This window comes from Acomys russatus, chromosome 12 (assembly GCF_903995435.1).
Source record: "Acomys russatus chromosome 12, mAcoRus1.1, whole genome shotgun sequence".
In the NCBI taxonomy this organism is placed as follows: Eukaryota; Metazoa; Chordata; class Mammalia; order Rodentia; family Muridae; genus Acomys; species Acomys russatus.
This window is the reverse complement of record NC_067148.1, coordinates 37943858-37957456: the sequence shown is the minus strand read 5'-3', so window position 1 is coordinate 37957456 and position 13599 is coordinate 37943858. Positions and strand designations below refer to the sequence as shown.

The window sequence follows — 13599 nt, the reverse complement described above, 5'->3', positions numbered from 1 at the left end:
ATATTTTAAAAATTTTTGTGCTTAAAATTTGTATGACTCAAATAGTATGTGGTCACTTTAGAAAAATTTATCCTTATAGCCTTAGGAATAAAAGGAAACAACCCACCCATAATTCCAGAGCTAAATTTAGTTAAATCTCAGTGCATAGTCATCCTATGAGCTTCAGTTTTAAGTTTTAAGTGGCACTGGGGAATCTAACTCGAGGCCTTGAACAGACTCCCCCAGGTACCCTGCTACAGAGCCACATGGTTTTGTTTGTTTTTTTGGTTTTTCAAGACAGAGTTTCTCTGTGTAGCCTTGCTGTCCTAGACTCACTTTGTAGACCAAGCTGGCCTCAAACTCACAATGATCCGCCTGCCTCAGCCTCCCTGAGTGCTGGGATTACAGGCGTGCACTGCTGTCCAGCTCCAGAATTCTTTTCATACCCTTTCTTTCTTACAGGCAAAGCATTCAAGCCCAGCATCCCACTTCCTAGTTCACAGAAGTTTGTTCTTGACATGGACATGAACTACATTTAGCCAGAAATACATACTATTGAATTCTACTACTGTCCTTGTCAGTTCCTCTGAAAAACTGAACTGACCAAAAGAGGCCCAAACAAGAATGCAGTGCTACTCTAATGACCAAAGTTAGACTGACTATATTCACCTACACTCAGCCCTCAGTGAGCAGCTTCCACAGCCAATCTTACCAAGAGGTGAATTTAGTTGTTTTTATCTTTCTGAGAAGATGTGGCTATTCCATTATATTCTAGATAAAAAGAACAAATGAAGCATAGAAAAAATTCATAACACTGAATCCATCTGAAACTTTCTAAACAGAACACAACAGGAAAACAGTTTCAAATAGGAAAACAACCATGAACCTCTGAAACATCAGTATGTTTTGCTTTTGCTTCCTAGCTTTTCTTTAACAAACCAGACTAAAGCATACAAACACATTTACAAAGTAAAGAATATGAATGTTCAGGCTCCACACCATCCTCTTATCTGTTCCCCTGACATTGGCCCAACCATCAAGGTAGCACCTCTGTACTTCGTGCAAGTTAAATGGCAGTATTGCTAAGAAGCACGGATATAGAACCCAGACCTATAGGGTAAGATAGCCATATATGCACACACAAGAGCCCTGGTTAAATGTAAAGGAACCAAAAGGAGACAAGGAATCAGGCTTGAGAAAGAAAGGAGGTAGAACACAGGTGAACAGTCAGCCTGAAGCTCCAAGGAATATGAATTCTACACATAAACAAGCATGGGTACATAGAGGCATATTTGTCATAAAATATATATTTTAATATTATTTATATTTATGTGTATGTGGAGGTGTGTCTGCACATACATATAGGTATCTACCAAGGCCAGAAGAGGGACTCAGATTAGCTGGAGCTGGAGTTAGGGGGCCTTGTGAGGTACCTGGTGTGGGTGCTGGGATTCAAATGTTCATCCTCTGGAAAAACAGCAAGTGCTTTTAACCACTGGACAATCTCTCCAGTCCATGAAATATATTTTACTTAATACATTGTTACTTTAATTTATTTATAGATTTACTTTTACTTTTTAAAATTAAGCATGGGGGTGGTACTGTGCACCTAACTGTGGTGTTCACAAAGCATAAGATCCCCTGGAGCTGAAATTACAGGTGGTTGTAATGTAGTCACTAGGAACTGAACTTGGGTCTTCTGAAAGAGCAGCATATGTCATCCTGACTCATAACTTTTATATATTTGAAACATGTGTCTCTTCTGTCCCTTAGTCCTAGGTTTCACATTTGTTAAGTGCTGGCCTAACATGGATTTAACTTTTGGGACTCATGACGGGCACTTAGAAAAAATAAAAGCTAGTAGTAAAATTTTCAAAATGTGTCAATCCCCTTATCATTCCAGCCAGCAAGGGCAAACATTCACATATGAAGGAGACGAGAGGCTTGACCTCTGCTCAGGTTTTCTATACCTCATGGAATGAATTCCATACTCCCATTAAGAGAGATTCCCATGCTTAAAAATCAGTGGTTTTCACACACAAGGACTCTTGATTTAATCAAGCTCTTGCAATTAGAATACTTTTTCTAAAATCCTTTCTAATTTAAGAAACGTTGGTTATACAGAACCTATTGAGACAGCTCATCTTGATTCTACCATGACACACGGCATCTTCTTGTAAACTCTAGAATCTAACCTCATGTAAACCACACTCTACACACTACTTCATAACAGAACTGTTCCCGGGGTGAAATACCACCGCAGAGTTGTTACTTTGTAAGTCAGAATATAGACAGGTATGTTTTGTCCAAGGAAGAGAATATGATTTAGAGAAAAGAATATGAAAATTTTAGAGATGCCTTTTCCCTAATGTAATGGTAAGCCTTGAACTTGGAAGTATATATAAATCCTTGTCTTCTGGTGGGAAAGAGAAAAAAAAAACTGGGCAGAGCTTGAGAGTAGATGATCGGCTACTGTAGTACAAACGGTAATAATAACAGAGTCACCTGTGAAGAACAGAGCGGTATAAACTTGCCATTATGTTAACTGAAATATTTACATCACACTTTTATTCTATAAGCAGATATATATCCATTAACAGGGCCAGGATCTCAAGACTATTGCTCTCCCAGTTTTGCAAAGCCAAAGCTCCTTTTCCACAGACCTGCTGCTAACTACTCATCTGTGTGGAACTACTTTAACCAAAGAGGAACTCTTAAAATGAGTCATGAATACAAGCAACAGCCTAAAAACCAAAAAAGTAAAGAGCCTTGTCTGAAGGCCTGTCACCTGCATGAAAGTGAAGTGAGAAACTGACAGAAAAGCATTACACATTATTTTTGGACAAATATTTAGATTAGCTCATGCAGTAGAATGAAAGCAGATAGCATATTTGTTTAGGAAAGATTAAGTTAAATCAGTGGAAAAACCTATAAATCCTTATAAGCTATAAACCAAGAGCATCCAATTACATGAACTGGTAGGTAGTCTGCCTGGGTCCAGCTGCTTTCTGCAGCCTCAGAACAAATGTCACCCCTCTCATTTAGCATTCAATTTTAAGACTGGCACAAGGGGTAGTGAACCAAAGGCAAATTTTACTTATTTAAATTTAAAACAAATCTTTGCCTAATCTCAACTTTGTTTTACTATTCTGCTTTTTAGTTAAAGTATATGATTTCAAGTTCAGAACACATCTAAAATATTCAATATGACATTAAGTTTATTATAAAGTTAATAAACTTACCGGAGAAGGAATGAAGGCTTCATGAAATTTCTTTGGATTGATTCTCAATACACCCTTTAAAACAAAACAAAAATCTGTGAAAAATCTAAGTAACTGGATATTTATTATTTTTCCTATGCATGTTGTTCTCTGATTAAAAAAAAAATTCTTAAACAATTTGATTTGGAAAACAAGTTAGATATATGAGAACATGGGTTAGGTGCATGAAAACTGATTGAGTGAGGGTGGTGTGTAAAACACCAGGTTCCAACACTGAAGGCTCAGGCTGCTGCCCCACTGTGCTGGGCAATGGTAAGAAATAACAGCACTTGGCACCGAGCAGGGCAGGACTACCACTGGTCTTCACATTTAAGCCTTGATCTTACATGGCTATCTAGAGAGCATGCCTCACGTTAGCAGCTTTTTTCGCTCTCTCAGTTCCATGACCTCTGCACGATAGAATGTTTCTGGGACTATTTTTCAAGCTGTCCTAACTGGATACCTGGCCTCAAGTACATGTTTTACTCTGGCTCCTCTGGAGAGCCGAATGAGTTAATAATTCAAAACAGTTCATAGGCAGCACTCAGTGAAAATGGCAGTGCTGGCTCCCATAGGTAGGCCACCCAGTCTGCCTTCAACTTCCTATAATTCCATATCCAAGTCAAGGTCTACATCTATTTATGTACAGGAGTGCTGCTGGGGGCAGTCCTCAATAGCAGCTCCACACTATGGGTCTTTTCAGGAAGGTATAACCTCCCCAGGGTCTAGCTACACTCAGGCCACTGTAACACATGCAGGGAAGAACCTGCTTTGCTAACAACACAACTGAAAGGATAACTTGAGAAAGTATTTAAATAACATTTTCCACTAAAATGAATGACAAGATAGGTGAAGGCATAAAATTAAATGGAAAGTAACATTTCTTTCACTAGTGTTTAAATTACAAATTTCCATGCCATGGTACACATCTTAACATACCAATCAGACTATCACAAATGATCACTCAGTCCTTAACCATTTATCAGATATTGATTACTGTCAGACCCCACACAGACCACATAGGGTCTGAATAACAACAAAGCTTAGTCCCCGAGAAAGAAAATGTGTAGAATGCTGTGAGGTTACAGCCACAGCATACTTCCAGCCAGGACACCATGAAAGGCCTGGAGATAGGTGGTGGACAGTCCTAATGGAAGAGCACACGGTGACGGTAAGCCAGAGGGAAAGGCAGTGGAAGTGTAGCACTGGAAGAGCAGGTGAGAGAGGCCCAGCACTCTTCTCATCCTGCCAGAACTCAGCTGAGTCACAGAATGAGGGGCCATGAGACATGGCTGACAAAGCTGTCCCAGGCTTTCGTAGTTAAGAGTGCTGAAGCAAAATCACTTCTAAAGCAACTGTTTCTTCTTGAAGGAAAGGGGAAATATTTATAATTGTTTTAAGTACCCATACACCCAACAAATATTCCATGACAACTAGCTTGACAGGCACTACACACAGTGACGGCACTGCAATAGGAAATAACAGGCAGTCTTGAGAGAAAATGCTCCAGTAAACTTAGACAGTTTTTAAGCATTTCATTTTCTGATTCCAGACTCCTCTTTCTAAGCTTTTTTAAAATTATTATTCTTATTCTCCTATCATATCCCTTTCAGCTCAGAAAAGTTTAGCCTCTTGGTTTGAACATGTCTTTACTTGCAGAACTCTGAGGGAAGCCAAGGCCGGGCTCCTGGCAAAGACACACATTGTTCAGATCTGCTCAACTTAAAAGAATATATATCAAAAGGACCAGGAAGCTCTTGATTCTTGATTCTCTATCCCAAACATCCGAATAGACAAAAGCACAGAAGGTAGGGTAGAAGCCTTGCCTCAGATTAGCATTTGGAAATTTGACTTAAAAACTGATGTCAGGAACAGAGCCCAGAGAGAAGAGGGCACATGTAGAAATAGGCAACTCCACCTGGGTCCTCAGAAGAGCAGAGCTGCCCCTACAGCCTTACAGAAGAAGGCAACAGTGTGGCCCATCGAGAATCCGTCTGCCAGCTCAAAGCTCGTCAAAGCAAAGGATCAGTCTCACGCAGAGGAAGCCAAGGCCCACATTTCTGTCTTTCCATAGTATCACCCAATACCCTCTCCTTCCTCTTTTCCAAACTTTTCTAGGCTTGGGGCTTGACCAATGAGGATTTTGTTTTACCCATCCTGTTCTGAATATTTCTACAACTTCTTATGAGAACCTGGCCCTGCCCTAATGTCATGGGTTCCTTTGGGATGCTATCAAAAAGAGCATCTCAAAGATGGGGAAGGCTGTTTCCCCATAGTGGATTTAAAATTAGTTTTTTCCTATATTCTTTCTCAAAACCCCTTTTGAAGCTCATGTCGTAGCCCTTTCTAGGCTTGGTAGAGCTGCCTTCTAACTTCCTGATCATAGCACTAATTCACTAACGGTTTCAGTGGAGCGTCACTGCCTTCCCTTCTGTCCCGATTCCTATAAACATTTAGGGACTTCGGATCCATATCAATGGCCAAATCATTCAAGCTACCCTCATCTCCAATCATCCCAGCTACCCTGTCCACTGCCTACACTGTGCCATCACATTACTTCCCAAGACAGGAAGTCTGACATCACTCTTTCTAACTGGAGTCTACTATTCTTCCATCCTACTTACCAAGAGAATTCCAATAATACTTCAGTGTCACTAAGACCTCCATGTCACAGCCCATACATTTACCAATACTGTCCTTCTTTGGCCAACTAGTAGTCTCTGCCATTATTTCTTAGCTTCACAAACCTGAGCCTTGGCTGCCACTTCCTCTTACAAACAATCAATAAGGCCTACCTCTCAACTCACCCCAACTATCTGTCTTCTCCTTGCCTATTACCCAAGGACCAGAATGGTCCTGCAGAAAAACAACACACAAATGGCCAAATTACTCTAACTTGGCAATCAAATACATTTTAGCTGGCTTACAGTATATTGGAAAAATGCTTAAAACTAAGGAATTTCACACATAAAAAATGTTGCCAGATTTTCTTGAAAAAAATCTTAAGATGTACAACAGCAGACAGCTACCTCCTCAGGGCAGCAACCACACAGATGATCTTTTAAAACAATCTCAAATACTACTTACATGTGTAGAATATGAGCCAGGTACTTTTAAGAAATAATGAACTAATTTAAATTAGCTATGAGCTACTTTAACTCCCACAACTATGACTTTGATAATACTTTCTTTACTTGTTATAGAGGAGACTGAGGCACTGAGATAAGAAAGTCTAGAAAGTTTGGTTTCCAGAACCCAGGCTCCCAGCTGCCTCTTTGCTATAGTTATCACCAGTGCCCCTTCACACATTTACACATCCCCAAAATCCACACATTTCCAAATCTGTCTTCTTCATCTTGACTAACAGCAAGAACAGGCCTTCACCTGCTCCACTCAGATGCTTAGGAATCATCCTGGATTCCTCCCTTTGCCTCCCTGTCCATATCTAACCATCAGCATGTTGTGTCAGCTCTAGCTCCACAGCCATGCACTCCTCTCCTCACTGCCACCACCCTTTTTTTATCTTTTTCATGTCTCCATATTTTCTTATCTAATGGACTTCAATGGCTTTCTAAGTGGACTTCCAGCTTCCATTCAGGTCTTCTCAGCTCACAATAGCCAAGGAGATATTTTTAAGATGTGGAACGGACTATGTTCTTCCTACTTCATGCCCTTTGATGACTTTCCATTGTTCTTTGAATGAAATCCAAGTTTCTAACACCATCTAAGTTCCTAAATGCCTTGGTTGCTGCCTAACTCTACCTTTGCTCCCTCATGTCACAAAAAGCTGCCTCTTTCTCTTTTTTCCCCATTCATTCATTCATTCAATCACTTTACAGCCTGATCTCAGCCCCTCCCTCTTCTCCCAGTCCCACCCTCTCACACATACACACACCCCATCCTCCTGCTTTCACCCTCTCCTTCTTCTCAAAAAAGAGGAGACATCACCCCTTATGGGTACCAACCCACCCTGGCACATCAAGTTGCAGCAGGACTAATGGCATCCTCTCCCACCGAGGCCAAACAAAGCTGCTTCTTTCTTAATCCTCAAAAACATCTAGTCTTCTGCTTGCTGTTCTCCCACTAGCTGATCTCTCTACCTGTAATCTTTTCCGAAGGCTGAAAATGGCTAGCTCACTCTTGCCCTTCAGGTCTCACCTACAGGATAAGCTCACAGAGGCCTTCCCTCACACTATGCGAAGTAGCTCCTGCTATCTATTCTCTCTCATCTTTCTCTCTGAGTGATGATCCAGCCTATAATTTCTTTCATTATAACAGTTATTTTTGCCAATTACTCCAGTGACTTTTCCAGTGTTCATTCCAGAATGCTCGACATTCACTAGGCTGTCAAGAAACCTTTCTTCAGTTCATTAATTACCTAATCTCTGCAGAGTTGAAGTTCCCCCTTTGTCCCTGTTATCATATCTCTAAATGTCGCCTCTCTTCTTCAGCACTCCATCATAATGTCACCCCTACTATTTTCTTCTTTAATACACACCTAAGCTGACCTCAATTTTTTTTTCCTTTATGTGTGTGGGTGTTTCGCCTGTATTCTGTACACCATGTGCATGCAGTGCCATCAGAAACCAAAAGAGGACAGATCCTCTGGGACTGTAGTCACAGACTACTGTGAGCCTCTATATGAGTGCTGGGAATTGAACCTGAGTCCTCTGGAAGAGCAGCCAGTGCTCCTAACCACTAAGCCAACTCTCTTGCCCCCTGACCTCAATCTTTACAAAGACTGAAATTCCTAGAAATAATACCATCGTGTCCTCTGTCCTACCACAAGGCCTTTTCTGAGGTTGAAAACATCTCACCAATATTCTGTTCCAAAAGGAATCCTGACATCATGCCTCCAGCAGCTCTGAGAGCTTATTTTGGACATCTACTAGTTAACGCATCATCTAGATTCTGAAAGAGCCAATTCTACCATTCTACCATCTCCTTGCCCATGTCTCTTTGGTTATTCCCTTAAACTAGAGCTCCCTCCAGGCATATCTATCATGTTCCCACCTCTCACAGCACCTCCCATAATAACCAACCAATACTGTGCCTATGTACAGAGGAATGACACCCTGATGTGAGAACTTGGTTATTAAGAAAACTACAGGCAAAAAATAAATAAAATAAAAAATAAATAAATAAACATAAATAAATAAATAAATAAAATAAAAAAAGAAAACTAGAGGCACCGAATCAAGTTTTGTTGCTATTCATTTCCAAATGCTGAAAAGAGGTTTCTTTGGTTACTGTGACCTCCTCTTTCCTACAAAACAATGAAATCTCAATTTTTTTGTCCAGGCATTGACTAATACTATCTTCCACTAATTTTTAAGATCTTAATATTTCTCAATTAAAAACTTTTCCCTTGATAAGGAAAAGGGAAGTCATGACATACCTTCATCTGAACACAAAAGTTGACAGATGTTTCTAAGTATATCTGATATACTTAATTTTCTCCAATGGCATTAAAATATAACTTTTTGTCTAGCTTTTTACCTTACCCAGACAGCTACACAGATCTTATCCAAGAGCAGATGTACTGTTTCTCTGCCTATGAAAATCTTATTTACAATGCTGTATATTTCTCATGGTGACTTCATATCTGGAACCTATTCCTCACCCCATCTGCAGAGAACAACTGTTCTCATATGTGGGGGATAGAGGGAAGAGGGCCTCTGGCTGTACAGGCTTATGATGTCATAGGCCAGGAGGAATCACTTACAAACTCCTGGGAATGTGAGCTGTTATATTGATCAGATCTTTTGTTTTGTGTTAACGCCAGCAGAAAGTCACTTCAAATGCAAAAATTAAAAGGAAGCAAAACTAACACAAGTGCAGAACACTGTCCTAGCCCTACCTCATAAAAATGTACTTCTATACTCAGAATCCAAAGCTGCTTTTCTCTCAAATTTTAACAACTGACATCCCTCACTCTTCTTCAAAAGGCAGCAACTATTCAGCCAGGAAAAAGAAGTATTTACTCAGTATGAGTTTGGTAACTCAGCCATGTCCCAGGCACCAGACCCACCTGTAGAATGTGTACTAAGGAAACAAGCAGTCTATTTGGGGAGACAGAAAAGCCAAACAAAGGTAATAGTTAACATGCCGACAACAAAGCTGACTTCATGAAGGTAGGAACACCCAACTCAGCTTAGAGAAGTGAGGGGGACATTTAACTACAGGCTGACCAGGGACTGCACGGCAAGCATGCTCACACTTTACTGGGAGGAAACAATTCAAGCACCAGGATGGCAAGAACAAAGTCTAGGCGGAGTCCTAAACTCAGTTTCATTTTGGTTTGATTGTTGTTGTTGCTGTTCTTGCTGCTGCTGCTAATGGTGATGCTGGTGCTGGTGCTGGTGCTGGTTTGGATTTTGGTTTTGTGGACAAGGTCTCACTATAAAACTGACTAGATAGATCAGGCTAGCCTCAAACTCACAAAAATTTGCCTCCCAAGTACTGGGGCTATCAGCACGAACTACCACACAAAGTAAGTACAGGTTTTAGAGGAAAAATGTAGAAGTCCAAGATAATCAGGACATAGCATATTCCTAAAAAGAGGAAGCAGGAGACAGCAATGAGAAAGGCACATCAAGACCTCAGAGAGAAACAAGAAGGGCCAAGATACTTGGAGGCAAAGTGTCAAACCCTGGAAAGCACGCAAATATATCAGCGAATGAACACGTCCAAATATGGTTTCTATTCTCTTAAGAGAAACTTGTCAGACATCCAGGCGAAAAAAAAGCCTAACTCAAAAAGACCAACTGATGTGTGAGAAATTAGTGATGTGCAGTGTCTGTATTGGTCACATGTGCTCTGGACCACAGGTGATTATGGAAAGGGGGTAAATAAACAGAGATCAGAGAGGCTAATATCTACTGTTTGGATGAATCTTCTGCCCAAAACACAACTGAATCTGAGTTTTCACAATAAGATGGGACTCAGTCACCGGTACGCATGTGTGTATACATGTGTGTGTGTGCATGTATATACATGGGTATAAAGAGGCCAGCAGTCAACATCAAGTGTCTTCCTCTGTAACTCTCCACCTGGCTGTTCAAGACCAAGTCTTTCAGTAAACCTGGGGCTAGGCAGGCAGCTAGCAAGTCCCAGGAATTCTCCTGCCCCTGCCCCTGCCCCTGCCCCTGCCCCTGCCCCTGCCCCTGCCCCTGCCCCTGCCCCTGCCCACTCCTCCCAGCTTTTCTCCAAGAGCTAGCGATCAAACTCAGGCTATTACCTTGTGTGAGAAGCACTTCACTGACAGCCATCTCCCCAGCCATCACTCAGTAATTGTAAGTGAGTCGGGTACAACATGGCAGTATTTCTTTCCAAGAATTATGAAACACTCTTAATTCAAAGAAGGCATGGTCATGCTTCCTTCTCCAACCTTGTTACCTACTAGCTACCTTAGATGTCACACTCAAGAAAACCTAATCTGCCTTATCCCATACTGTTTCACAAGTTCACCATGCAGCACTTTCCTAACAGGAAGTGTTCCTGGCTCAAAGATGGATGCTCAATGAACATCTGCTCAGCCACACCAATGAATAAATAGCCTGTGAACAGATTAGGCAAATTAAAAAGCATTCAATAAATACTGTTTACTGTTTCCTCTACAACTTTACCCAGTCATTCAGTATTGATGTGCTTCTGGCACACTGAACAATTCAGTGGTTGGTATGGTCCAACCCCACCACCCACATCTGTCTTAACAGCTCACATTGACTGCTTCATTTAGAAAGCTCATTTTCTTATACTTATTTGTTCAACTGCACCAATCCCCAGCCTGGCTCACGGAGATCTCTCCCAATGTAGCATTCTTAGGCAACAGTGACATGAACTACAAAGGCTCTCTTCTCATCTCTCAGAGATTTACCTATGAGAAACTGGTGGTACAAACCACCTCTACACATGCTATAGGTCTAAGAAGCACAGACCCTGCCTGCACCATGTCAAGACACACAACACAGAACAGGGAAAAGTCTAAAAGACGAGACTGCTGCTGTCCCACATATTCAAGGGATAAACAACCTGTAGGCTTTAAGCACCTGGATAAGCGTTCCTCTCTTCAAGCCTTCTGAAACATCCTCCTTGGACATGTAGGTTTCAAATATGCTCTTTTTCTTCCCTCGCATGGACTTGTTCTTTGACTTTTTGTCACCTGGCGAAGCACCAACAGCATGCGGGCCAACCACAGAGGACACACCTAGAAACATGAGGCAGCAGTCAGCCCTCCCTCAGGTAAACGTCTCTATTTTCTTAACTAGAGGTCTTATGTGTCACTGTGTTTTGTTGTTGCTCTTGTTACTTATAAGGTCAGCAAGAGAATGAACCTCTCCGTGAGTTCAAGCAGGCACAAGTGGGAAAGGATGGGTACGGCGGCGTAAATGAAACAGTGAAGGCCTTAATTCTAAGTAAGCACTGCACTATGCACAGAGCAAAATCTGAATAATGGATCTGGTATACTTTGTTGTTTGTAGATACAAACCCTCATAAATAGGAAATCTTTAAAGACTGTCACATTTCTAGAGGAAATAAAATGGCTGTACACCATCAACTAAACAATGAGACCATACCTAATTCTAGAATAAATAACACAGAAGAATATTTAACAGTTCATTAAAAGAATTAGTCTCCCTCAGTCCAAAGAACTCCCTCCACTCCACACCCGGTCCACTTGGTTTTCAAGTCTCCAGTTGACAAGGTGAGCTTCATTTTCTTTTCACTACCTCTGGGGGTTCCTGGAGGCCGAAAGTTCAGCTTGTAGTCAGAGTGGTTCATTACTGGTTCCAAGGTGGCCTCTTCTCTCCAGATCCAGGGACTCACTACTATTCAGCTCACAGTTCTTCCTGCCTTGAGCAGCTCAGTTGTCACGAGCTAAAATCAAAAAGAAACTGGTGACTAGAGAGCAGTTACCTGTGGTTTCCTTTGTTCCCTTGGAAATTTAGTACTGAGAGGCACTTAGATGGTAAAGGCATTTTCCTGGGTCCTGGTGTCACATTCTCCTGTACTGCGGTTCTACCCAAGGTCTTCACCCTTGGATAGGTACACTACATGGCTCCTTTGGAGCACTTCACCTAAAAAGTTTCCACTAATGAGGTAATGAAGTAGAAAATAAGAAAGTAGGCAATTCTGTCTAGCTTGTAAAATGCACAAAAATGGAGGAAATGGGTTTTTAAAAATATTTATTTATTATGTATACAGCATTCTGCCTCCATATACACTGCAGGCCAGAAGAGGGCATCAGATCTCATTATAGATGGTTGTAAGTCACCATGTGGTTGCTGAGAATTGAACTCAGGACCTCTGGAAGAGCAGTCAGTGCCCTTAACTGCTGAGCTGTCTCTCCAGCCCCAAGGAAATGGGGTTTTAAAGTATGGTTTAAAAAAAAAAAAAGATCTGGACTCTGAAAGCTGTAATGGAGTACGTATGAAAGCTTAAGACTATGTATCTGACCCACCTCTGGGCCCTGGCCGCCACTTAGCTCCTGCTTTCTCATTCTACTAGCCACCAGCCTGGAGTTAAATCTATACCAACTACCAAATCCTGCTAAGCAACCACTTCTCCACAAAATGGATCAAAATGTTATTTTGAACCATATCTTCTATATTCCTTAATTTTCCCTCACACAAGCCTTACCAAATGATCAAAGTTTTCTTTAAACTGAAACTGTTATTAACTCAGAAGAGACACAACAAAGATAAAGGTAACAGGCCACTTAGTGCTGCATGAAGGGACTGAAAGATAAAGTTAATGCAAATACAAGGAGGAAACAAAAGAGATATGCTCACAAAACAGAAAGGAAAAGAAGAGGAATCTAGGCTGTCTGAGGGTTAATGCAGAAATGCACTCATTCTCTTATTAATCTAAAAAATATGGGCAATGCACAAGAGTTAGCAAAATGAAAGAAAAAAGGTCAAAGTCATAGGTCATAGTAGTATGCATTGGGAAGTGATAGCGCCATGGTTTTCAAAGCATGGATAACTCTATATGAGGAGAGAGTGTGTCCAGCTCAGGAAATCTGAGAGAACCTTGGGAAAGTTTTTAAGAAGTAACTAAGACATTAAGAAGTGAGGAAAGCATACTTCTGGCAAAAGGGAACAAAAACCAGGATGCAAACAGAAAAACACAGGCAGATTCTTGCAGCATTAATTCCGTTTGGCTAGAGTCCTGCCTATATGGAGGAAGGCAGTGGCAAGGAAATTAAAACAAGTTGGAAGGTCTAGAAAACAAGCCGGGTTTTTCAAAGGCATTGGGGAGTTTCTGAAGCATGAATGAGCAGAGGAGAACAATAGACCAAAGTTGTTTTAGGAAGAACTGTCTTGGCAGAGAAGTCAGAACTGAATGGAACTGAGAG

At 41.2% G+C, this 13599-nt stretch overlaps 1 protein-coding gene across 3 annotated transcripts in view; it reads right to left on the bottom strand.

Annotated features, from left to right (window-relative positions):
• The window catches only part of Dis3l2 (DIS3 like 3'-5' exoribonuclease 2), a 303393-nt gene that overhangs the window by 254766 nt on the left and 35028 nt on the right, over positions 1–13599 (bottom strand). For all 3 annotated transcript variants that reach the window (XM_051154243.1, XM_051154242.1, XM_051154244.1), the window contains exons 2-4: positions 11972–12119; positions 11291–11448; positions 3222–3275 (exon numbers count right to left, since the gene is read on the bottom strand). In XM_051154243.1, the coding sequence (XP_051010200.1) occupies positions 3222–3275; positions 11291–11448; positions 11972–12023 (264 nt within the window). In that variant the 5' untranslated portion in view covers positions 12024–12119. The remainder of the gene's footprint in view (positions 1–3221; positions 3276–11290; positions 11449–11971; positions 12120–13599) is intronic.